The sequence below is a fragment of the Zonotrichia albicollis genome, chromosome 4, assembly GCF_047830755.1.
Source record: "Zonotrichia albicollis isolate bZonAlb1 chromosome 4, bZonAlb1.hap1, whole genome shotgun sequence".
NCBI classification, from domain to species: domain Eukaryota; kingdom Metazoa; phylum Chordata; class Aves; order Passeriformes; family Passerellidae; genus Zonotrichia; species Zonotrichia albicollis.
The window spans coordinates 26503795-26529729 of NC_133822.1; the positions used below are offsets into that span (position 1 = coordinate 26503795).

The 25935-nt window shown below is 44.1% G+C and overlaps 1 protein-coding gene across 2 annotated transcripts; it reads left to right on the top strand.

Moving 5' to 3' along the window:
* The first annotated feature begins 6638 nt into the window (after positions 1–6638).
* Positions 6639–24427, top strand: GABARAPL1 (GABA type A receptor associated protein like 1). Of its 2 annotated transcripts, none has more exons than XM_074539214.1 (5): positions 6639–6901; positions 10509–10587; positions 11709–11827; positions 13157–13218; positions 22903–24427. In XM_074539214.1, exons 1-5 carry the CDS (start codon positions 6812–6814, stop codon positions 23099–23101), a joined length of 549 nt encoding a protein of 182 aa, XP_074395315.1. In that variant the 5' UTR covers positions 6639–6811; the 3' UTR covers positions 23102–24427. The 2 variants fall into 2 exon arrangements, with proteins under 2 accessions (XP_074395315.1, XP_074395316.1); XM_074539215.1 differs by lacking the exon at positions 22903–24427 and adding an exon at positions 13967–15802 and having other exon boundaries at positions 6643–6901.
* Positions 24428–25935: the final 1508 nt, after the last annotated feature.

Here is a 25935-nt window from a genome sequence, read left to right on the forward strand (position 1 = left end):
CAAAACAGAAAAAAATAAAAAAAAAAAAAAAGGAAAAAGGAAAAAAAGACATTTGCAAAGGTCTATTGCAACCCAATATTAACATCAAACTTCTGGAAATTGCCAATCATTTATAGTAAATATAAAAAATAATAAAAAAAAGGAAACAATCTGCTTGTAAATGAAAGACAGCATAGATACATGCAGTATGATGTACACAGTGTGCCCTTAATGCCCTACAGGATACACAGAATGAACAGAGTCTGGTTCTAAATGGGATGTATAGCAATTCTGAAATGGTAGTCAAAAGCTCTTATATTTGAATTAAAAAATATTAGATATGTACCAACAGATCAAACAAGGGGAGGAGCAAGAACACTACCTCTGAAATAAAGCTCAATCATATTTTCAATGCATTCATATAGTATCATTTATTAATTCCTAATGTTGCTCTCAAAACCAGATCAATTGAAGTAAGACCATTTAAAACATGCAAAACATTTCTCAGACTGAATAATTTGTGAGTCTCTCCTGGTCAATACAAATATGCTGAACCATCCAGAAATATTAATGAAACTGGATGAACACAAGTATGGCCCATCTGTAAAACCTTGGACTAGGCTGTCAGAAGAAGGTGAGTGTTGAACCACATCAGTGTTGTATCTACCCTGGATTCAGCACCTGAAAACATTAAAGCAGCACAACATTAAATATCACATGATGATTCATTCAGCTATGAATAAATTGCATGTATATGTTTATGTTGATATGAAGTTACAGGTCACATCTTTTTGAAATGCCTGTGTGGCCCTTCCTGCTGAAGTACCCAAATTCCCACTTTAGTTAATATGCTGGTCTCTTTTCCTGTGAAATACAGAAAATACAGTTATTTTGTAGATAAGAAGAACAAGGACAATGTTGGACAAGGTCCAACTACTAGAACTAGGTCCCAAACATGTTTAGGAACCAAACTGCTGTTGAGATTACAACCACAGAAAATTTTAGAGAAGGTTGATAAATTAGCTTCAGGCACAGAATAAAGCTAAATTGAACAACCAAAATATCTTTGATGATGCCCCAGACGTTGACCAGTCACTGGAATCTTGTATTTAAAGGAATTTAATGAGGGTCTTGATTTTGAGGTCACAAACTTCTTCCTAAATTGTCTAGTCATTATTAACTGTATAATTAGCAAGTAATAAACTGGAATGGAATAAGTAAAGTGACATACCAGTTTATGTCCCTTCTGCTATTACACCTTTCTTCAGTCTTAGAATTGTAGAATGGTTTAGATTGGAGGGGACCTTAAAAATCATTGAGTTCCAACCACCCTGCTATGGGCACGGACACCTTTGGCCAGACCAGGTTGCTCAGAGCCCTGTCCAGCCTGGCCTTGAAATAATAATAATTATAACTGCTTGTGGAACACCTGTTGCAGTGACCTCGTTTATCAGCTGCTCTCTGAAGTGCTGTGCAGGCCTGGCTGCACCAAGCTGCAGAACATTTCCTGGAAGGCTCTTGTTTACTCCACAGTAAAAGCCTGAAGCAAGCCGAGACATTTGAGTCTGCTGAACATATGTCAAGTACTGTCAAGCCCAGAAACTCCCTGGAAATCTTCACAGTGCTTTCCAGGGGGAACATCCAGCTCATCCTGCCTGCAAACCCAGAGCTGTCCTGCCATTTAACACGTGATGGTGACTCTGCTCTACAGGGCAGCAATTCTGCCTAGAAAGCCCAGTAGTCCCAGAAGTCCCAGTGCAGGAGCAGACATTAAAGCATCTTTCAATTCCTGAAAGCCCTTCCTGCAGTCAGGCTCAGCTGTCTCTTAGAAAGGGGCTCAGGACTAGACAGACAGCCTCTTTTCCTTCCTGGACTGAACTCCTTTGTCCTTATGAAACAGTAAATATCCTAAAGCACAAGTCCAGGTCTGAGGTGAAGCCTTTCCACATGAGGCTCCCTGAGCAGCCTCAGTGCTGAGCTGCACCAGTGCCTCAGCTGCAGGACAAACTCACCCAGCTCATTGTGCCACAGGAGCCTGCAGCCACACGCTTGACACTGGGGACGCAGCCTGGACTGCAGCCAGAGCAGCACCTTTGAGTGGCTTCCCATCCCTTCTCTTCTAATGCTCACACCATCAATCTCTAGGCACATGCATACATTCCTTCCACTAATCAGGATTATTCCACAAATCAAAAAATTAAAAAAAAAAAAAAAAAAAAAAAAACCTCAAAAAAAAAAAAACCAAACTAGCATACGGCAGGTGGTCCATTGCCTTCCTTTTACAAAACAGCGTTCTTTGCAAAATGGTGTTTGTAATTTGCAGCCCCATTAACTTTTCACAACCATTACGTTTATGTATTAACCACCAATGATTACAATATTCAACAAGTTGTTTTTGTGTCAGGGGTTCATCCCTCCCAAACTCCCAACCTTTTCCAGTTCCTTAGGACACAGCCCAAAGGGGAACCCTTCGGGATCCCTTCTTGTGGGAGTTATGAAGATAGCCCTACTCCCATAGTTACCATCTTAGGAAAAACCTTTTAACACCTTTAAAACCTTTTACAAGTTTTCTATAACTTGTTACAATCTTTCACAACTTTTTAGAACCTTTCCCAAAAACCTCTGAGCCTCACACTGCAAACTTTCTATTAGTGCAACTTATAGGCATGAAAATTACCTTCAAATAAAGTACCTTAAGTAATGTTGTATTCTTTTTCCCAGAAAGGGCAGAGTGATCTACTCACCAGACCAGGAAACAGGAAGATCTCCCTGAAAATATTTTGGTGTGCATTGGAGTGCTGATGATTCCTCTGGTTCACTGAGTTAGCACCTCTTTGTCCCATCTGGGGTACCAGAAACCGGCACCAAAAGCTGGGAAATAAACTCTTTAACCAGTTTGTTAGGGTAGAAACATAATTTTATTCAGTGTTAGGGTACATGGGGATGTCTCCACAGAACATGCCAGTTATCAAACCTTTAATGATTTATACATTTGAGCAAACAAAGAAATCAGTGTTCATTGGCTTACAAGATACAGAGTTATCTTCATTAAATAGTATTCTATCACCTATTGTTATTTATTTATTGCTTCTAATGTAAATTAATCCACATTTTTAGTCTTTTTATAATTTATTTCTTTTTCCCAGATAAAGAGAATCTCAGTAATTGTCTTTGTTAGTTTCTCCTTCATCTCCAGTTTCTGTATGTGTCTTTGATTATAAATTCTGCGTTCCTTGTGTCCAGGTCTCAACAACAAATCTCTCTCTCTGGTCAAAGAGCACTGAATCACATCAGACCCTAAATTTGTAATTTGTTTTTCTAACACATGGGCATCACCCATAGCTTGCCTGTCGTCTGTTACCCAATTCATGGGTTAAATCTCCTTAAAGCAATTCCCGCCCCACACTGCTGCACAGGCTCCTTTTAAAAGAAATATGAACTTGTTTGGTAACAGTGCCACCCTTAGGTTCCCCTAAAACACGGAGTACTTGAGAAAACCGGTTTTCAGAAACAGCCCACTGGCCCCACTGTTGCTGTCGCTCCTTTGTTTCCACAGGAACAATGATGCCCCTCCCCAAGAGGCCACTCCCAGTCACTGGCTGGAACAAATGGATCTCAAACTCTGCTTTGCGAGTCTGGGCTCTTGTCCTTTGCTGCTGCTTTTGATCATGCACCAACTGTGATTGTGTCCCTTAATCTCCTCAGAACACCATTTGTATGCCTTTAAGCAACTTTGCCTGAAGCTGGGCCATACAAGAAGCGTGATAAGAAAGAGCAACTTTTTTATTTAAAAAAAAATTAAGAAATTGCAGAAAATAGAGCAGCAAGATAGCAGGCCAGCATGGACAATACAGAGTGCTTTCCTAGAGGAAAGGAAAACATTTGCACAATTAGACATTGTTTACTGGGAGTGACTAACCCTGTGCCCTCATCCAAGACCAATGTGCCCATACTGGCCCTGACAGTGCTACAGATCCAGTGCCAAGAGAAACTGGTGACCAGTCACGAGGGATACAGCAGAGACACCAGGCAGGGACTGTGCCATGGGTGGCAGCAAGCAGCTCAGAAGCATGAGTGCCCTCAGGTATGCCATCTGTGGTTTAATCACCATTCAGACCACAAAGCACAAATTTTCTGACCAAAGAGACTTTGATATGCAGAGTCCACACAAGATTTTTTTTAAAAAAATCAGTCTGTAGAGGCATAAATTCCCCAGGGGGAGGTAATTATTAAATAAATATGCAAGGGAGTCCAGAGTTATAAGCAGGAGGACTGTATGGCACAGGCTGCAAACCCTGCCCCCAGGCTCTGTGCAAATATTTTTGTCTCCTGCTCCTATGGCAGCAGCATTGGCAACGCTTGGGAAATCCCTTGTAGAGTGTACCCACATAACCTGCAGACAGCAGTACAGTACGTGCTCAGAGCTGTGCTGATACTCTAGGTTAAGAAAAAATATATTGTTTTGACAATATATTGAAGGAGCACTTTGTGCTGGCAGTCCAGGGGAGGAAAATTAGCCAACACCATTTCCAGTTCCTCCCTCTGGCAAACGAATGCAGAACGTGGGGCTTGTCACATGCCCATGGGCTGACATTTTAACAACCCTAAGTCAGATGTTTAGGTGTTTGTCACTGCTTCTGCATGTATCATCTTCCTGCCTGCTTTGCCAGTGACGTTATTGTTATTATTGAGGCTGAAGGAGAGAGCTGGGAATTCAGTGCCTGACAAAGTGGGGAAGCAGGAGCAGCGAGTCTTGGGGCTGCACATCCAGGGCTGCACATCAGGGCAGGGAGAGACTTCAGTGAGGAGAAGTCACCCAGCAATCTGCTCACAGGGCCAGGTCTTAGCATCAGAACAGGAAAAAAACCTGGAAAAAAAACCTTCTCTCTGATTTGTCATGAGAAACTAAAACCAGGTGTTACCTTAGCTGCCTTGGGAGCAGTCCTGGGGATAAAAACAGCAATTCACAGGATAGGAAGAGTTTGAGATCAGTCTGTTTAATTGCCAGAATGTGTTGGTGGCTTAGGTGAAACAGGCTAGAAAACTTCCTCTCTTTTGTGCTTGAGGAAGAGGCATCACTACAGACCTTCAGTACACCTCAGCAGCTGCTGTGCTGCAGGCAGTTAGGTAGCAAGGAGCCAACCACAGGCCTTATATAAAAGTTTAATGCCATGAAACCAGAATTTTCCTTGGGTCTAAACCCTGGGGTTCCTTCAATCCAAGCTATTTGCTATGGGAGTGCAAAAAATAATTCCTTCCTTCTAACTCACCCCTTGATCTCCTCTGACCTGGCAACCACGGGAGAATGTTTACATGTCCTAGGACAGACAGAAACGTGTTGATGGTGCTTCCTGTACAAACCTGAGGCACACAAATAGTGAGGGCTGGGACACACTGGCTGGTGGCATTCCCACTGTGGGCTGCTTGATCCTTAGGAGATTTGGGCATGCACCTGCTGGAACTGACCATTAGCAGGAGGTCACACTACTAAATAAAAGTATTTGGTATAAAAAAGGTACCAGTAATAAAAGCTTAGAAAGTAAAGGACCTGCCAGAGTTTATTGCAGACACACTTCAGCCATCCAAAATTAGGTGTCATGATTCAGGTGAGAAAAATCACACCCCAACACGGCTTTTCCTACCCTGTTCATCCTCAGGCAAGACACGGGGTTGAATTAGGAAATGTGTGTCTTTTACCTCTGCCTTTGGTGGGGCCATGGAGAATCACCTTATGCATCTGGCTGTTCCACTCATATTCTGCTACAGCTAAAACACCTGCACAGATAGAAAATCAGCCTTGGCAAAATTCTGCTTCCCCTAGGTAAAGTATGCAAAGAAAAAAATAATTTAACACAATCCAACTCATTGTCCCTAGGGTAGCAGCAATTGATTTTTATCCTGATTTGAGCATGCTGAGCCATTCATTAATACCCGCTCTTCTGCTGATTAGTGAATAATTGTGAGTGATCTACTCCTAGGGGAAAAAACTCCAGATATTTTACACATAAAAACAGTATGTGCCAGCTGAGTAACAGGGCTGAAACTGGCTCGCTGTTTTGGCTTGTCTGCAGACCTAAAGGTCTGCTGACACTAAAGGTGTCTGCTGTTTGCAGCACGCATCTAGTGTGACACATCACATGGCACACTTTCTGCCACCGACATGCCACTAACAAGGCAACAGCCCCGACCCAGCAGCCACGGGGGCGTACCGAGAACAAGTAATCATGTTTGTGTGTGCGTGCCACACCTGGCAGCCGCGGAGAGCGCAGGTGACAGTCACTCGGACCAGCGGGGGCATTCGGGCCTCGCCCGGGAGCCCTGAGCCGCGTCCCCCCGGGGCGGGTGCGGTGCCCCGCTACGGCTGGGGCCGTTTTCGTAACCCTGAGTCACGCTGCGGAGGGCGGGCGGCGCTCTGCTGCCTTTAAGCTAAAAAAAATTAGGTTTTAAATATTTATTAGTTTGTTTGTTTGTTTACGCATTGCCGGGCAATAAATCTGTGCACGAACAGGACGCGCCCTTCCCTGTGCCCTCACCTCTCCCCATCCCGGGCATCGCGGCGCCTCCCCTGTGACGTCAGGGCGCAGCTCGGCTCAGGGGGCGCCTCCGCGTGACGTCACGGTTCGGCGGGGGGGGGTCTCTCCGCGTGACGTCACCCCGCGGGGGGCCGGGTCGGTGCCTGTCCGTGACGTCAGAGCGGCGCTGTGTCGGGCGGCTCCGCGCGGGGCGGGAGCGGCCGGAGCGCGGCGGGGCCGGGCGGAGCTCTGTGCGCAGCGCGGCCGGGGCGGAGGCAGCGCAGCAGCAGCAGCCGCGAGCGGAGGGACAGCCCGGCGCCATGAAGTTCCAGTACAAGGAAGACCACCCGTTCGAGTACAGGAAAAAAGAAGGGGAGAAGATCCGGAAGAAATACCCCGACAGAGTCCCCGTGAGTGCGCGCTGCCAAGGGCGGCCATGGCTGCGAGCCCGGGCTCGGCCGCCTTTGTTTTCCGTGCCGGCCGCCGGCTGCTGCTCGCCTTCTTTTGAAGGCGAAAGAAATGAGTTTAGTGCAGATGATGGTGATCTTGCTGCTCTGATTCAAATCCCCGGCTGCGTTTCTCCTTAGTGCGAAGCTGGGGCTATTTATGATGCGCGGAGGGCTGCGGTGTGGGTGGGGGGTGGAATACACCTTTTCCCCTGGGATCCGCAGTAACTCCAGTGGGAACGCTGCTGATCTTTTTCTGGCATGCGTGGGAGTGAGTGGGGAAGGAGCTCACCCTTGTTTCTGTGAAAATGGAGATCAGTGAGTGGGCTAACCGGGTGCTCTTCATACTAAACATGGTCTGCATCCGGGTCATCTCATACGTCCCTGTTATTTTTATTTTTACTTCAGTTTGGCATGTCTTTTCGATATAGCCTCGCTCTTTTCCTTTGCATGAGCAAAAACATGATACTTCTCAACCCTTTTGCCCTCCTGTTTAATCATTCTGTGGAGAAAATGTCACTTGGAATGCAAGGTCATCTAGCTAAATTTTGCTTCCTCATTCTTAGGCCCCTTTGGAGTGCCTGTGGGAAACTTCTGGCTTCGTAATTCCGAATAATTATTGGGATGAAAAAAAAAAGAAATGACAAATCTAATTAAGTGTGGAGTGTTTTTTCCTTTTTAATAAACATTTTGCAAGTATTCTTTTTTTTCTATCCCCACTGGAGAGGTCTGCCCTAGATTTACTGCACAGATGTACTGCATTCAAAAAAACTGGGACCACCGTGTAAAACTAATGTCAGAGGGGGAACAGTTACACTCCATGTTTTCCCGGCAGGCTACCAGCATGTTTTATCTTGGGAGGGACCCTCAAATAGACTTGAAAAAGTGTTTGGAAGTCAGTATTTGGGTGGCTTTGTTCTCTCTGGTTTTGGGAGGCCTGGCATAACATAGGTTGAGCATGCAGCTTGAAGTGTGTGGGGTTGGGCATTTATGATGAGGGCTCTGTAGGTCGGCCGAGAGAGAAGGTGTAAATTGAGGATTAACGTGGCAGATTGCACAGCAGGCCATGACAAATGTGTCAGGAAGAACCCTGTGGGGAGCCCAGGACGAGGCCCAGTCTGGCAGGAGATAAAGGAGGTCAAGACAGGGGAGGCATCAGCAGAACTTTGTGAAGAAAACTAGGACCAGAATAACAGGGTGTGCTGGAGTTAAGGATCATTGGAATGATGCATGGCAAGGCCCAGACATGAATTATTAGGGATAGCCTCTTAGAGGATAGAGCTGCATACAGAGAAATGAATGCAGCACTCTGTTCTTCACAGCACTTCTGTGTCTGCCCTTCCTGACAGCAGGATCCTTGAAGATGTCATCCTTTTGGCTGCCTACACTGCAGTGCTGTGATACATCTCAGCATTTTGATGAGATTTCACTGTCCTGCGTTGTCACAGTCACCACTCAGCAACAGCTCAAACATAGATAGTCTGTGTTCTGCCCTTAGGATTTTCCTTGTAGGTTTTTTAAGGTATGTGAAGGGTTTAGTGCTTCAGAAGAGACAACCTGCATTATCCAGCAAACTGACTGCAGTTGCCAGTCAGATTAGCAGAGCACCTCCATTCCTTCTGTGCATCTTTGCAGGAAGGAGATGTTTCTTAACATCTCTTAAATCAGTGGTCATCTGATTTAAATCTTTCCTAGGGGATTATAAGCCCCAACACTCACCTTGTTCTCATAGGCATGACTTCTTTTCCTTTATTATCTAATGATCAATCTACAAGTCCCCTCCTTCCCCCCACCTCCAGTTAGGGTAGTCACAGCAAGCAGTTTGGCTTGTCAGTAGGTCTTTTTAATTGGAGGCAAGAACTAAAGGTTTCTCCTCACTGCAGTTTACTGTGTTAGATATTGCTTTGTTTGGCTGTGCTGGTAAAAGGTGTGAGAAGTGCTGTTGCTGTTCAGTGAGATTGTGCTTCTGTCCTTCCCTCACAGCATTTACCAGCTGTATCTTGTACAGAAATGCATATCCTACCTCAGACTGCCTGAAGGAGCCTGGGTGCCTTTTGCTAACTTAGGTACTTGAAAATCTTGAAGTAGCTGAGGCAACCATGTTTCTATTTTAAAATCAAACCTGCAAATTTCAGGGGGTTTGGCTGTGCTGGCCACTTTGAAATGGAGCACAGGGAAAATGTGTCCTAATTGGTACCTCTCTGGTGTGAGGTATTTTGCAGACACTCACTGGGGTCTAGAAGGATTCAGGTTAGCACAGCACCATGTCCAGGCTAAAATACACCAATCTCAGGATAACATTTTGTTCTGGTGTGGTGTCTCACTGGCGGGGCAACATCATTGTGCTTCCAAAGAAGGCTTAGTCCACAGCAGTTCAACCTTTTCTCTTACACAACAGTTGTATTTGCTAACTTGGGTTGCCAAAGAACAATGGGAGCATGGAACCCTTAGAAATTAGTCCCACAGTGTTTCAGGTGGAGTATTTACTAGTATAGAGCCTAAGAGAATTAAAAAGTTTAGAAAGTTCAGAAAATCCAGCTTTAGAATTAGTTTGGGTGGTCAGAATGGCTTCTGCAGAACAGCAAGCCACATAAATTGAAACATGATTGATCTTTTACCAGTTCAAAAATACATCTCACAGAAAAACCCTGCATTTTTTTTTCTGCACAAACACAGTAGTTCCAAAGGTTTCAATGGAAAAGGAGATCGGGTCACTTTGGAATAATTCCTGTTTCTGAGGTAAATATTTTGCCTAGCTCTGCTAACAAAAATTATCTTTTAGCGAAAGACCTCTTGGTCTGTTTGATCTTAAAGCTGTTGTGCTTTGTATTTTTCTGTGTTAGAATATAAGGTAACTGGTATTTTTGTCAAGAGATCTCAGTGGGTCCAGTTGCCCAGATGGTAGGCTGGTTTTAATTATTGTATCTTTACTTGACAAAGGAAATTTCCATAGCTATGTGAAATATGGATAATAAACTTAAAGGATATGAATTTCAGAGTAGATGATAACTCCTGAAGAACAGGAGATTTAAAAAAAAAAATCCCCAATGAGCTGTAGTTTCTCTTTAATTCTTTGCTTCATTCTAGAGCACTTGGTGAAAGTAGAAATTAGGATGTGGGACTACTGGGAGTAGGGCTGATTTTGTGCAAGGCAGTTTGGAACTGTAACCTGGAAACAGTTTAACTTACTTGTGTTCGTGTATTAGCCTCCTGACAGCTTCTTCACACAAAATTAACCTGAACTGGGAACATCAAGGTGTCCTAATTATTTGTCCTCAGCCATTATGGTTTATTTTTATGTCTGTTCTGGACTCTTTTTTTCACTCACCGTGCTTACTGCTGCAGGCCTGGGCTCCCAGCACAGCTATTGGGAGTGATTTTAGGTTGTCTCCTGTTCTTCTTCTTTAAGTCATCTCACCTGTGTGTTCTTTAATGTTGTGTATTTGTTACAGATTATATACCTAAAGGCCTGGTATGAGATGCTAGTATCCTTATCCACTGACTCTTTTTGGACCATTTTGGTTTATGATACTCATCATCTGTTTCTTGCTTTCTCTCTCTCTCTTTCCAGGTAATCGTGGAAAAAGCACCCAAAGCCAGAGTACCTGACTTAGACAAAAGAAAGTATCTCGTGCCTTCTGACCTCACAGGTAACAATGCCTACCTCCTTTCTTCCTGATTTTCAGTGAGAGGGTACACAGTACCCTTGTTCTCAGGGTATTGTGTGTCCCATCATTTCCATCAGTATTAGAAGGGCTTACTCTGAGGGCTGGGAACTCCTCAGTTGTGAGACATGAAGGTTGGGGAAAGGAAGGAAAAGAAGTGTTTTTTACTCTGTGATCAGCGCAAAGAAAATATCCAGACAGGCTCAACATCTCATTTATCTGCTGTCCTTGTTATATTTACACCTTATAGCCAGGGTTACAACATGCAGAATTCTCTGAGATCTTTTGAGGTATCTCACTGGCTTAGCCAGCGTGTCACAGCTGAGTTCTAGCCATGACAACAGTGACTGACTAAATTGTGTATCATGGGCAGTGTCATGGCCAGTCAATGATGACCTAGCTGCAGAGTTGCCAGAGGCTGTACTCTTGTTGCAGGAAGAGACAAGTTCTTGCAATAGTCCCATCCTTTTTCCACCCCTATAGTTGTAGTCATAGCTACAGAATTCTTTTTTCTGAATGGTCATGATGATCTTTAGTGTGATTACATCTCTTTTTATTTAAGAACATGAAGAAGAACAAGAACATGAGTTAAAGGAACAGCATTTCTTCTTCTTGCAGTATTTAATGGACTGTGAAAAACTTTCTTGTGCAACATAATTCAAGTAAATAATAAGGATTTTTTTTTCAGGAATGATATGACCGTTTACGCCAGACTAAATTCTCTAAGGTGTCTTTGATCTGTGGGATTTAAAGGTTAAGCTAGTTAAAGGTCTTCTCACCAATTTCTCTCAGTAGAGCATTTCATACCATAGTCGGTGGAGTGTGAATTTAGAGGGGACATGGCATGGGGTGTGCACCTGAGAAACTGCCAGCTCTGAGTGGATTGGCTGCTCATGTGGTTACAGTCATGAAGTTACTCTTTTCTTCTCTTGCTTTTTTCCTGCATTGTTCATGTTCCCCTAATTTTTATATACAGTATGTGACTTCCACCACCAAAAGAAAACAGTCATGGTTAGGGTTACAATACAGAAATAAACAGCAACAACAACAAAAAAAACCCTGCAACATTCCTTCTGCATCTAAAGGCATTCTTTGTTCCTCTTCAGTTGGTCAATTCTACTTCTTAATCCGAAAGCGGATCCACCTGAGGCCGGAAGATGCTTTGTTCTTCTTCGTCAATAACACCATCCCTCCCACCAGTGCTACCATGGGCCAGCTGTATGAGGTAAGCCTGGCCCTCTCCTCTTGCCTTTCCTTGGCAGCAGCAATGTCCAGAAGTGTCAGTGGTGTCAGCTTGGTCACAGATGCCTGAACACGGGCTCCCTCTTGCCCTGAGCTGTATCCCATCACCTGGTCAGGGGAGTTCCATCCCCCACTTAGGAGCCTGGGGAGCCTTATCAATCCAGCTGGTTTTTGCTGTTGAAAGGGTTGTGGCAAATACTTGCCCCAGCAGTGATCTATTGCTCCTACTACTTTAACAAAGTATTGAAATAAACCACTTCCTTTTCACAGACTGGGGCTGGGGAGGGTGGTGAACATAGGTTTTGCTGTGTATACAAAAGAGATTTCCTTTTAGCCAGTAGAAGTAAGTAAAAAGCCAGTAAAAGGGGCAGTATCACTGGACATCCATCTGTCTATGAATACTTTCTTGGGGAACACTTACTCTTTGCCTAGAATTACTTTTTCCTCACTCATACTGTGTAAGTGATGATTACATAGGATGCTGCAGGCATTGCTGCCCACTATTTCTACTCAGCAGTGTTATTTGATCAATCTTAAAGGCATACAGGATGCCCATATTTCTCAGCTCCATAGCCATTATGTCATGGGTGGCTTGCAGCCTGGATTGATTTCTCCTTGATTTCTCCTTCTGCTGGGTGTTTTAATAAACTCTGGCGTGGTGCTGTGAGCCTTGTTTGGCCTGTCACTTTTTGACAGTAACTGGATACTTTATCAGTCTGTGTACTGATGGAGATAATAAAAGATAACACAAGGCAGGGTGCTTTCCAAATCTGACCACGTCAAAGGAAAGTGTGTGACTGTCCAGAGCTGAGGTCAGGTCTCTGTTGCTGGCACTCCACAGAATTTTTGTGTCAGTGTAGTCACTTAACATATCAGCTCTACTGCTCATATGTAAAACAGGACTTAAAAATACAGCCACTTGTCAGTGTTCTGAAGAATTAAAAATATCATCTGGAGGTGATTTTTGACTTGTTAAATCCTTCCAAGGCTCTCTCTCGATCTTAAGACCACACCACTGCTGGGATACTGGTGAACAGTCAGAGCTGTTTCTGTTGCATGCTTGCAACACAGCCTGGCTGTGGCTCTTCAGGTAAATTCCCTGTGTACAGAAATGTGTCCTGCCTGTGTGTAGAAGCAGAGCTGTGGCCAGAGTCCTTTTTCATCTTGGGAAGTGAAGCCTTCAATGTAAGTGGAGAGGAGCAGTGAAAGAGAAGTTACCTGCTCCTGTTATGATGATCTCTGGGTTGAGCTTTCTCACATGCAGTGAGTTCCCAGCTTTGGCTCCTCACTTTGTCCCTTTGTCCCCTGGCAGGATAACCACGAGGAGGACTATTTTCTCTATGTGGCCTACAGCGATGAGAGCGTCTATGGCAAGTGAGCAGCAGCCCCCCAGGCATGCAGGCTGGATGGACTGATGGAATGGATTGGCGGGGAGGGGGTTGCTGGAGAGGCAGGAGGAGGATGCATGAGAAGAGAAAAAGAGAACTGGAAGTGAACCACATGCACAATGTCATCAGCTTCCACGCATTAATTATCACCATTATTTTTTAAATTGAGGGGAGTCAGGGTAGGGGGACAGGGTGAACTTTAAGACTAAGGAGAGATTCCACACTGGGGGGTGGGGAAACTCCACTGTTCACAATTCTTCTCTTGCCACAGCTGGAAGTAGTTAGTGCTGGAGGCTGCTAGACAAGCCAGTGTAGTGAAGCTCCAGGAGAGTGACTGGGCAGGACGGCCATTTTCATGTAACCCTTTCATTGGATGAAGAAGGCATGCCATGTATTGTCACTGACCTTGTCCTGTCTTGTCCACAGCCCCCATTCAGTGAGCTGTGAAATATTTCACTCTGCCCACACAAGGCTGTCCTGTGCTGACAGTCCTCCCTCCAGCTACTGCCTGTGAATTGTTCCGAGGGTATTGTGTTTCCCATCATTTCCATCAGTATTAGAAGGGCTGGTAGCTCTGTCCATCAGTATTAGAAAGGTTTACTCTGAGGGCTGGGAACTCCTCAGCTATGAGACATGAAGGTTGGAGAAAGGAAGGAAAAATTCTGCAGTTTTTTTTCCTTTGTTGCTTTAATTGCAACTGCTGGACAGAAAAATGACTCTTTTGTTCTTTTCAGTGTAGTCAACTGATAAACTCATAAGCACAGGGCTAGAAAGGACCTCAAGAGCCCACACCAGCTCTGAGACAGGACTGAGTATCCCAAACATGCCCACCATGGCTGCTCATCAAACTTCTTCTTACTGAATTTCACTGAGGAAGATCCTGGAGGCTGCTGAGATTGTCTGTTCAGTTCCAAGCTAGCCTACAAGTGAGATTGCTTTTCCTGATACCTAACTTTAGTCACCCTTGCTGTGCATTAAGGCAACTAACTACTAGTGGTCTTGTTTTTGGTGAACACAGAAAATTATCTATCAGTGTTGTCCTTGTACCAGTCTTCTGCAGATTTGAAGATGGCAGAGTTCCTGTGGGTTTCACCTTCCCTTCCATGTCTCATCCCTGTACAGCCCTTGCACCACATGCACAAGCGTAGGAAATCAGTCACTGCCACGTGTGTTCTGCTGGCTTTTTGTGATTGGGTAACAGTGCCTCTCCATGCCACAAGAGAGGTTCTTTTAGACTTGAAGGGAAAAGGGAGTAGATTATCTGTAGATTTTTTTTCTTATTTTGTTTTAAGCCAGTGTTGTTCTTAGGAGGGTGTCAGATGCTGTGCAAGCCTTATGCTGTCATGCCAAAGCAGTTTCTTCTCAGTGGCAGGAACAGCAGATTTTCCCATTACTGCCGTAACTATGATGAAGGAATAGGTCTTGGAGAGTGAGCTGACTTTCAGGAAAATTCTGGGGTCTTAACTAAAAATCAGAGAGGTAGGCCTGAATTACTGTAAACATTCCTACATTTAAAAGAGGGACCAAGAGGGAGGAAGAGAGAAGAAGGATGGAGAATACAGGTGAATTCCAAATTAAGTTGAAGGCTTTTGCTCAATTTACTTACTTGTAAAGTTAGATCACCGTTCCCTGTGTTCCTCAGGAATGAGAAATCAAGATGGGTGCTCCTCTGAGTGTGGGGAACAGGAAATCAGGTTTCAGCCTTCTCTGACTGTTGCTACATGGAGGTGCATGAGGCAGGAGAGCTGATGGGAGTGTCAGGTGGGAGTTACTGGCAGAACCGAGTGAAGGTCAGGGAGGGCAGCGTGGTGGGGTGGGAGGGTTACTGCCTGTGTGCTGGGAAGTACCAGAAGAATGGGAGAGAAGGGAGGAACCACAGAGGATGCAGACAGAAAATGAGGGTGCAGATGATTAAGTGGTTGGCATAATATCCCCAGTATTACATCCTGAACTTCAGGTTTGCTGTTCCATTCTGTGTTCATGTGGAATAAATGTGTTTGGATGAGTAGTACCTACTGCCAACTTGGATAACTGCACTGCCTGCACTGTTCAGTCCTCTCTTTTACACTCACTCTCCTTCAACTACCAGGCTTTCTTCACATCCTTTGGGTGCAAATCTGCATCAGTCTCTTGTTTTAGGAAGCTCTGAATATTCTGAAGCAGAGGATAGACCCAGGAGGCTTTCTGGAATAATAGAGAAGACACAGGCAGATGGTGTGCATCTCTCTGCTGCTGTCCCACTTTTTCATGCCAAGCACGTGGTTAAGCACACTCAGGGGAGAAAGAGTTGGCATTTGGGGTACTTGGTTTTGTGTTCAGTCCTCCCCTCACGCTGCTGGGTTTAAATGACATGTGGGACTAATCACAACTGTTTGTTAAGTGTAGAGTTTACGATTTAATTTAGTTATTTTACAGTTCTTTCAACTGAATTGTGGCATTTCTGTTTTTGTGCTAATATTGTACAAGGTAATGATGGTAATTTTTTTGTGTTGGTTAGCTGCAGGTTCTTGTAAAATAAAGTTCAGACTAGAGCTTAATCAACTTATCAATAAAGATGCATTTGAAAATCACAGATTGGTCCAAAATGGGTGACTAGCATTTCTTCCTGATGCAGGCTGGTAAATGAAGGGATGACTTTGCCAGAACTTTTGCTGCTACTTTTTCCCACAACCCCAGGTTTACTCTCTCCTGTCTACCAAGACAAGTCCCATCTCTCCTATTTTTGGTGGTATTGTCACATACACGCCTATCTGTGTCTTGCTATGCCACTAGTGGGACTTTTAATTAGACCTGCATGATGTAAGAAAGTCTTAAGATGCATAATGAATACACTGATGCATATTTCTGCCATTTGAAGGCCTTGATGGGCCAGTGATGGGGCCTCGGGGGCATCACCAGCCCTACCTGTCCCTGCCAGGCACCTTGGGCCAACTGTCCCGATGCCCATGGCCCAGAACTGTTTGTATCCGTCCTGGTGCTGTCCCTGTCAGCCCCTCAGGATTGTGGCCACCTCTCCTGGCACTGTCCCTGTCAGCCCCTCAGGACTGTGGCCACCTGTGCTGGCACTGCTGTAGCAGGGCTGGCCTGCAGCTGCCCTAGGCCCTGCCCTCAGCCTTGCACAGCCATGAGCCCCCTGAGGCCCTGCCCTCAGCCCCACACAGCCATGAGCCCCCTGAGGCCCTGCCCTCAGCCCTGCACAGCCATAAGCCCCCTGAGGCCATGCCTTTGCCAGGTCCTGGCAGGCCGGTGGGACTTCTGCCTTGTCACCAATGGATGGGGCTAGTCACCACCTCTGGCTGTGCCCCACTGCCTCTGGTGGGTGCAGTAGGACAAGTCCCATGTGCTGTGCCAGCCAAGTCCCTCATGGAGCCACGCATCCATCCTGTGTCACCACAGCCCAGGCTGAGGTGGAACTCGCCATGGGAAGAAGTGAGAGAGGCCCAGGGTGCCTGCTATGCGTCCTCTAAACGCAGGAGAGCAAAGATAAGGAAATCTGGGATTCCTTGAAAAAGAAGCCTGCAGTAGTGACAAATGAGGTTGCTTCTCCTTGCGGATATCTGTGCATGAGGGGGAAGGAGTCCTGCTGGGAGCTGGCAAAACCAGCAGGTGCCATTTGTTCAGCACTGTGACTCCAAGCCAGGCTCTGGCAGTGTCTGAAGAGGAAAGGGATGCATGCTGTCATCTGGAGAAGCAGTGACAGACGTGCCACTTCCTGCCCCTCCCTCCTTCCATGTCACCTGTGGGTCCCTCTGGCTGAGGGGGCAGGAATGGGCCGTGGCGATGCTCCAGGGGCACCATTGGCTCCGGCCCTGTGCACTGAGTGAGGGAGTTGCTTGGAGTCCAGAATTACAACACTGAAATCCACAGGCATAAAACTTGCTGTGCTTTATAGGACCTTCTCTTCCCTCTGCATACAGAGGGGAGCCACTGTGAGAGAGTTTCTGTTGCTGCTACTGAGGGAGAGAGTAATTCATCCTGCCTTGGAGCGTGCCCACAGCAGCAGTTTCTGAGCTCATATCTACCACTGTTACTGAAACAAGCTGCCCCTGTATGGCAGAAGGGTGCTGTGACTTCAGCCAGATGGGCACAGATGCAGCTAAAAGCATACACTATTAGCTGAAATAATTTGAATTTCAATTTCAAATACAGTAAAGATTTTTCTGTATGGATTGTGGTATTGTCTGCTGGCTCAGGTAGAAAAGTGGAATAAAGTATATCTAAGTAGTCATCTTCCACTCCCTCTCTCACCCCTTTCCTAGGAAAATGATGCCACAGATGTTTGTACCTGCCATGCTGCTTTGCATGTTTGTATCAGTGCCATTGCTGAGAGGCACTTACACAAAATGTGCAGGCCAGTACATTGCTGAATATAATTTACCTGGTCCAAATGTGGAATATTAGCTTGTGCTCCAAGGCTGTTTTATTTATAACCTTTGTTTTGTGGGTTATAGAAATGATATTAAAGCAAGGCCTGGGGGAAATTATGAGCTCAGCTGGTTTAGAGAGGGTAAATAATTAATACTCTGCCTTGGTCACTATTGCTGCACCTGGGATTCTTTCTCCAGTCATCCTGATGCTTTCCTTTGAAGAAAATATTTTCCTGGAGCAGAGACTACACAAGTTAAGAGATCACTTATTTTGGGGCCTTACAGCATCACCATGAAGGACATATCTGGACTAATATAAAATGTCCAATGTTATGCTAAGCACTGATGTTTTCATTTCCATAAAACAGTCATGTCTGAGATGAAAGAAACACTGATTAAAACAGAAATCAGACTACCAGAGGGAGAAAGTCCAGCTCCTTGTTGTCACTCAATCCCAGATGAATGCTTGCCCAGGGTGAGGCACAGAGAGTGACTGGAGAGCTCATTGCTGACATGGCACTTGCAGGACTGACCCGAGCACAGCACAGCTGACCACGAACAGCAGCTGCCTCAGCCCCTGTTGCCAGTCTTTAGGAGGTGTTTGTGTTCCTGGAAGCTTGCAAGCATCCCAAAGCACAGCTCAGGCCTGGATATGGATGTGTTACAGGAATTAGTATTCTACTGAAAAAGCTGGATCTTGCAGCACCTTTCCCTAAAGGAAGGGTCTGATCCTCCCTGATTTTGCACTCTGGCCAATGCCATCTGCATGATGTACTGTTCTTTGGGAATTAAAAGATTGTCAATGAATGCTAAAAACAGTGCTACATGGAAGCAGGGGGAGAACATAAAGGTCCTAACTTTCAAGTGAGGACATTGCTAGAACTGCAATAAGGTTGAATGTACTGAATTATTAGCTGAAGGAAAAACTGATCTGATTAATTCCTGACCACTCTTTATTCCCCCCATACCTGGGAGGAGTCTTTGTCAGAGCTCAGGACCCTGTTTTGGCTTTTTGCCACAACCCTCTCTTTATCACTTGAGCTGCCTCCTGCAGTGTCTACACACCATTCAGAAACCTAGAGAGCTTTCAGGAGGTAGCAGTGTTTGTGCCTCACCACCCTTGAGCCAGTGGATATAGCCCTTTCAGACTGATAAAACCTTGGGTTTGATAGCTTGCTACTTGACCCCTTTACCATTTTCCATGTAGCAGCAGACCTTGAGGTCAGTGAATGTATATTCTTACATTAATAAAATCCCTACTGTTTGCAGAGGATTTAACTCTCTGCTGTTTGCTAGGGCAAAAGCATTCCCACTCAGTGTTGCCAGCGCATGTGGCAAGTGTCGCAGCTGCCACCACATCTGCAGACTGTTTCCTTGCTGCTGAAAATCTGGCTTTGCTCTCCCAAATAGGATCCCTTCTGCTAGTGCTCAGCAGATTATGGATGCTGTTCCCAAGGGACTGATGGAGCAGAGAGGGTGACAAGAGGGTGGCAACTGCCTGCAGAACTGGAGAGTGTTTCCTAATGTGTCAGGGAGATCAGGAGTTCATGGTGTATACACTTGTAGAAAAACCCTTTACCTTTTCCTTGCCTCTTTTGTCCTCCAGTATCCTGCTATTCCTCCAGTAGCACCTGCACTTTTCCCTGCAAGATTAGCAGGAGCAGAAAGCTTCCCCCACCCTCTGCTGACCCTCCAGCCACCTTCTCTCTCAGAGATGACAGAAGGCTGAGATGTTCTCTCACGCAGCAGCCATCCCCTATCTCCATGACCTGGGGTTCAAAGACATTTTGCAGCCAGTGAGCAGGGCTGAAAATGCCTCAGATCCCACACCATTCCCACAGGTGTGAATACACACCTGTGACACACCACCTCACCCACACACCAGAAGTGTGGCTGCTTCCTGTGCCTTATTTCCTGTACACCACACCATGCTCATCCCAAACACACCTGGAACACAAACACATCCTCCTTTTCTGCCACACCTCCCACCACAGAGTGGAAATGAACAGTGAAACACAGGGTGGAAAAAATGCATGGAGTAATACACAGTCATGGGCTTCAGGTGATTACAGAAAAACTTGCAGGTGAAGATGGAGGGAGAAAAGAACCTGTAGCTCTCAGAAAAGTCTACAGCCACTAAAGTGTCTCTCATCTGTGGAGTGCAAAGGATGCCAAGAAAGCATTGTGTCCCAGGAAACCCTGAAAGAAAGAAGCCCACTACACACAGACATATTTCAGAGGTGAAGAAATATGAAATTCCGCTCTTTCCCTTTGCAACTGAAGGTGAAAATTAGAGTCTGAAAAAGCAAGACCCTTCTGACTAGGACTGGATTGTGTTGGGATGAAAAGAGGGAGGCAAAGCTGGTATTTGCAATTTGTGGAGTGCAGATGGAGGTAGTAGCATGGTGGAACAAGGTGTGGGAGGGGAGTGAAGACAGATGAGTGAGGATACTGCAGGATATAGATGAACCTGGCAGAATTGCGTGGGAAGCCCAGCACTGAAGTAACATATTGATTTCCAAGGCAGGAGTGAAAAAGACTTAAACTAATGCCAAAGGTATTGCAGAAAAAGCTCCTCCAGATTAGGTGGGTGGTTCCTCCAACAGGCATTCAGGCTGCAGGTACAGGACATCCTGAATACTTTTGCCTGTTGTCACATAGAAAACTTATGGCAGGGCAAGGGAGGGAACAGCTCACACAGGGAGGACCCTTCTTTTTCTTTAGAGATGTTCTGAGCCCAAGAGCAAAATGAGCATATGATTGAAGGAATAGTATCATTATGCAGATATGCTGGCAATCTACTAAAATATTTAGGAAAGAAAAAGTAGAAAACAATGGGTAAAACAAGCCTTTTAGAATGGTAGCCAAGAAAAAGCAGACATGAAGCTGCAATTCACTATGTAAAAATGTATCTAATAATGATGGAGAAGGTGGTAATACAAATTACTATCTGAAATAAGTATTGCTCCACTTTCCAGCTGCTGTTTTCAGATGTAACATTGGAAAATTTCAGATCTCACTCACTCAGTGCATTTTTTCCAAGGAGCATGCAGCAGAAAATGAGCAGTGACAGGTCTGATCATATTTCATTAGTTTGCATGCTATTACTTCACACTTACATACAAAGTTCCATATGCCAGTCTCAGTTCTTTCAGAAATTATCTATTCAGACTCTCAGTGCCCCCATGGGGCAGCTCTCTGTCTCAGCCTGCTGCTGGGGAAATGGAGGTGCAGACACGTGGACTGGCTTGCCTCAAGGCCATACAATGAAACAGAGTCAGAAAAAAAGCCTTGTCTCCCTGATCTCTAGAACTTCTAATAACAAGCTTCTGCTCTTTACAATTTGAAATGTGGATTCTGTACATTCATAGATCTTTCATTAATGAAAGAACCCCCTCATTAGCTCTAGGAACACAGTGTTGCAACATTTTGATGTTCTGCCATTTGTGGACTGAAAAAGCTCTGATTTCTTTGCCAGAAGCAGCAACAATAAGGTAGTTCCTCCTCTTGACATACTGCCAAGGAAACACTGCTGAATTGTCTTTGAGCAACAGCTCTCTGCAAAGCTCATTGATACATTTATCTGTGCCTTCTTTCTCTAGAACAAAATAGAAATCACAGCCCAGGCCTGGGGGAAAAAGGCTCATTTTCTTCTTGCAATTTAACTTTCGTTGGATTTTTGGCAACTTAAAAGTATTTGGTATCTGGTCCCCTATTTTACTATGAACATGTTTTATAAACTTTGCAAATTTTGGCAGTTCCAGAAGGTAGAATGAAGTGGGTATTTGGGGCAATTTCTGAGCTCTTGAAAAATCACAAAGCCTCTGAGACAGGTTCATATTTCAGCATCTTCTGTTATTGTAATAATCTCTCATTTTTCCAGAAAGCAGAGCTGTAATTTGACGTGGTGCACTCACAGTTCTCTTGACTCAGTTGTTGTAGGCCAGTTGCTTCCATGGCTTGGACATTTTCTCTGCTTTCTGCACTTGGTGTTGGGTTGTCCAAACTACAAATTTATAAAAATCTCCTTTGCAAAGAATTCTGGGTCAGAGCCTGCTTCCCAGGGAGAATCTGAGCATGCCACCTGGTCTAGCAGCCTATGCTTGAATAAGATAATAAAGAAACAATTGTAAAAGGAAAGTAAGCTGTGCTGGGCAAGTAAGATTGAGGTAGCAACAAGAAAAGAACACCACTCAGTGACTAAAAATCTAAGCTTTGCTTGCTGAGGGAGATGATTTGGCTGGCAATTTCTAGCTGTGAAACACAAATACACAAAAATAATCCAACTGAAAACTCCATTTGTGTCTGTGAGGGGTACCAGGGGCAACAAGTCTGTACTGAGCAGGGTTTCTGTAGCAAGGCTGCCATGTGCAGGAGCTGCCTCACAGCTGCTTCCAGATAACTTTGGTAGGGATGTGAACAGCCCAGGATGCTTCAGAAACCTCAGCCTGTCAAAGCCAGTCAGAAGATCCCTAAGAGAGAGTGTGACAGCCCTGCTCAAACATATTTAAGAAAGAGCAACACCCAGAGCAGGGACACACCTGAGGGACTGTGGTTTGTGGAAAACCCATATCAGAGTGGAGGAAAATGAGCCAAATGCATGGATTGGCAGAGAGAAACCACTGCATTCCAGCCTCAGCCTCCTGCACTGCCCACCACACTGAAGGGACTGGGAGAGATTGAGTGTAATGCATGGGAAAAACAAGGTAAATGGGACCAAGAAGGTCTCAGTGTTCTTGGGAGTGGTGTTGGACTGGAAATGAGTTGGAAGAATGAGGAAAAAAAAGGTGTTAACCTAAATATTTGTTTAATAGTTTAGTGTTTCTTTTTTTTTCTCAAAGGCCGAGTCAGTAATCAAAAATTTGCTCTAGTTGGTGATAAATTAAATTAAATTTTCCAAGTCAAGACTGCTTTGGCCATGACAAATTTCCTTACTCCACCTGGTAAAACTGTCCAAGAGCAGCCTGCTGGCACAGCTTGTTCATGTACCAGTTCCAGCTCAAGTTTAGCCTTCGGTGTGATGGGGTTCCTGTCCTCAACAACAATTGTTTTACTGCCTAATGTAGGTGGTCAGAAAGTCATCAATTTCATCATTTTCAGGCAAGGCTGCCTTAGATTTCTCCACATGTTAATTAATGGTCATTCCTGGCGTCACTAATATGTTACAGTGATGTAAGGTTGTTACCAGCTCCTCTGCGTTTCTTTTTGATCTGTACCTAAACTATTTAAAACAGCAAGGATGTCGTTCAGAGCTTTGACTGAGCTTTCCCCCCAGCTGTTTGTGCTTTCCTTGTTTTCCCTAGGACTCACCAGATTCAGGTGTCATTTTGTCTGAGTGATAGTTCTGGACAAGCTGCATCACATGACAAGCCTAACTTCCATTTCCAAAGGATCTCAAAGGAATCTACAGAGATTGATACTAAAATGATCGTCCCAGTTATGGAAAGGCAGCTGTTATTCAAGCTGCAGAAAACAATCGCAGATCAGCTACCTACAGGGTAGAAAAAGCATTAAAACCTCAGGGCTCTGAAGCAGGAGAGGGGGAATACTGTCTGCTGGAACTGGATCAATACTTGCGGAAATACTGAAGATAATTCATTCATGAGAATAGTTTGAAAATAATATTCTGTTTCCAAATGGCATGGTTTTGATTGGAAAAATGAAAGATGTAAGCCATGCATAATGTGGGAGTTTTGAAAGCAGTAAAAATGAAAGACTAACTTACATAGGGAAATAGCAGAGAAAAAAAAATATATATGGCGGCTACAATTTGGTGATTGTGTGTTTTCTGTGGAGTTTTGTACTGCCTCTTAAAAAGTACAGAAAAAGAGATGGGTTGAACTAGTCTAACCTAGTGTGAGACAGAAAACCCCCAATTATTCTCTTTTCTACTTTCAACAACTATCAAAAGCTTTTTCTGTTAAGAGCCCATGCCTTAGTCAAAGGACTCAAATAACCACTGCTAATGTAAGATATTTGTCTGCCTGGTGGGGTGTAGGAGCTGTGAATCTCCAAAGTGTGGAACAAAGATTAAAAAGTCATCAGATGGGACAGATTCAATAATGTTAGTGTAGGACCCAAGACCACAGCATTAAGTAGGATTCACTGCTATGAAATTTAGACAAAAGCTTGTCAATCTTGTTAATTCTGTGAAAGTATTTACAGTGTAAATGAGAATAACCATATCCTTCCAGCTGGATAACAATGACAAAGTAACTAATACACTTCTCTGGAGCAAGAAATACCAAGAGCCTTTAAAGGTTAGGAAAGAGCATCAATGGAGCTTTAAGAATTTACACTGGAAGAAAAATATTAGCTGCTTGTTTCTGTTATAGGTAAAAGTTAAATTAAAATAGGATATAGTTCAATTATATTGTATTATATTATTTGTAATGTGTTAAAGGGGAGGGGCTTATTAGAATGTGCTAGAAGGGTCCAGGGTCTGGTGAAACAGGGGTCTGATGGGGCAAAGCAAGGTCGAAGAGAGATTGGATGAAAGATCTGACCAATCTTTCGAAGCCCTGCAGAAACGATTGGTCCAGAATGAGCGGCGGTGAAGACCAATGAGAAGCCTGAAAATGGACCAATCATCATGAGGATCCAAAATGCACCAATCCTGGACTCGAGGGGGACTATAAATGTGGGGAGTGCGGTTGGGTCAGGCTTTGTCTTTTTATTTTGGGGTACTTTTTGTTTGGGACAACGCAGTGCACTTGGGGTCAGCGTGCTGTTTCGGTTTTGGCTCGCTGTGTGGGTGCCTGGGCTTATCCTGGGCACTCCGTTCCTTGCAGCTATTTTAATAAATGAGAACCTTTATCTCTGGAGAAAGTTTGGCCTTGTTCGTATCCATAACAGTTTCTGCTTTAACTGGCATTGCAGAAAAGCTTCACTTCGGGTTTTATCAGAGCATGCTCTGCATTTAAAATCTGAGACAAGAATCTGCTCTAGGCTACATTCCTGGCAGTGAGATTGGTACAGTTGCACAGTAACATTTTGCCTAGTCTATAAACACCAGCTTAAAATCTCTCTCCTTTCCTGGCATCAAAACAAGTAATTTGATAAAATCAGCTTTCTTTCAAGCAATTTTTTCCCCTGATGAATGTAACACTAATCAAACGCATTTCATCAAAATACTTGGGAACTTGAAAGGAAAAAATTAACAAAAAACAGAGCAACAAAATTAATTAGCAGGTCTGACTCACCTACATGCTTTATTTGATGTCAACTGACAAGACTCCGGTCCAGAAATAAGGAAAGAAAAATTAAAACAGAATTTAAATAAACTGAAAATATTAAAATGCATGTCTGCAGAAACATAATGTATAATTGGAAGTTTATTTCAAACATATTACTTGCTGCTAGTTAATTACTGTTGCAAAGCATATTTTAAAGGTTCAAAGTGCTAAGAACTGCCAGATCTGGCAGCATCTGCTCCTGTAGGAAGTTGATAAGACAGGGTTTTTTTACACACATGATATTTTCTTCTGCTTTCCAAACTAGCTGCATAAAATAGGACCTATTCTTAGAATAGTTCTCATCTGAAAATCAGCTGAAAGTTCCAGCCCAAACCACAATAGTGGAATTAATGGATATTTCACCCCTCTAATACCCAAAATGCTGGCAATACGAAAGAAGTCAGATCACAGTGAAAAATCCCCTTATTTCTCTGAAATTAATATTACTAAACAAAATAAACTGGAGATACAATTTTTTTAAAAACTCCTGATTATCTAAACTTGGGTTTTTTCCAATTTTTTTTTATCTGACACTGTGTACACACCAGAATTGCTTTCAATTTGTATAAAATACCATAAGAAAAAGTTTAGTCGTTTAACACTCTGAAGGCAGTATAGAACAGAAAGCCAACAGGGTTCTCACCAAGACAAAAAACAAGGCAGATATATTTAATACTCTCCCTCATTTTTTCTCATGAGCAGCTCAGCAGTGTACAATGCCTTTAAATGAAAGCTGTGCTGTAATATTTCTTTTTTCTTTACAATATGTACACACTGATTTCATTCCATAGCCCAAATAATTTCCCACATCTCCAGTGCTGTCAGTAGAGTTTATAAATCTAATAGTTGATTATGGAAAAGTCACGAACTTGCAGAAGTAACACAATCCTATTTCTTTCATGCCTCAGACTCTATAGGGAGAACGGGACAAAAATTGCATGTGCAGAGAAAAGACTTGTATATTCATGAGGAGCTATCATACATATGAAAGAGGAAAGTGCTCCTCAGAAGCTGAAACAACACCCCAGGTGAGAGGAATTTAAAAGCCAAAGATCCTGCCTGGTTTGCTTTACATTCTGCTAGGAAGAAATATAGAAAACA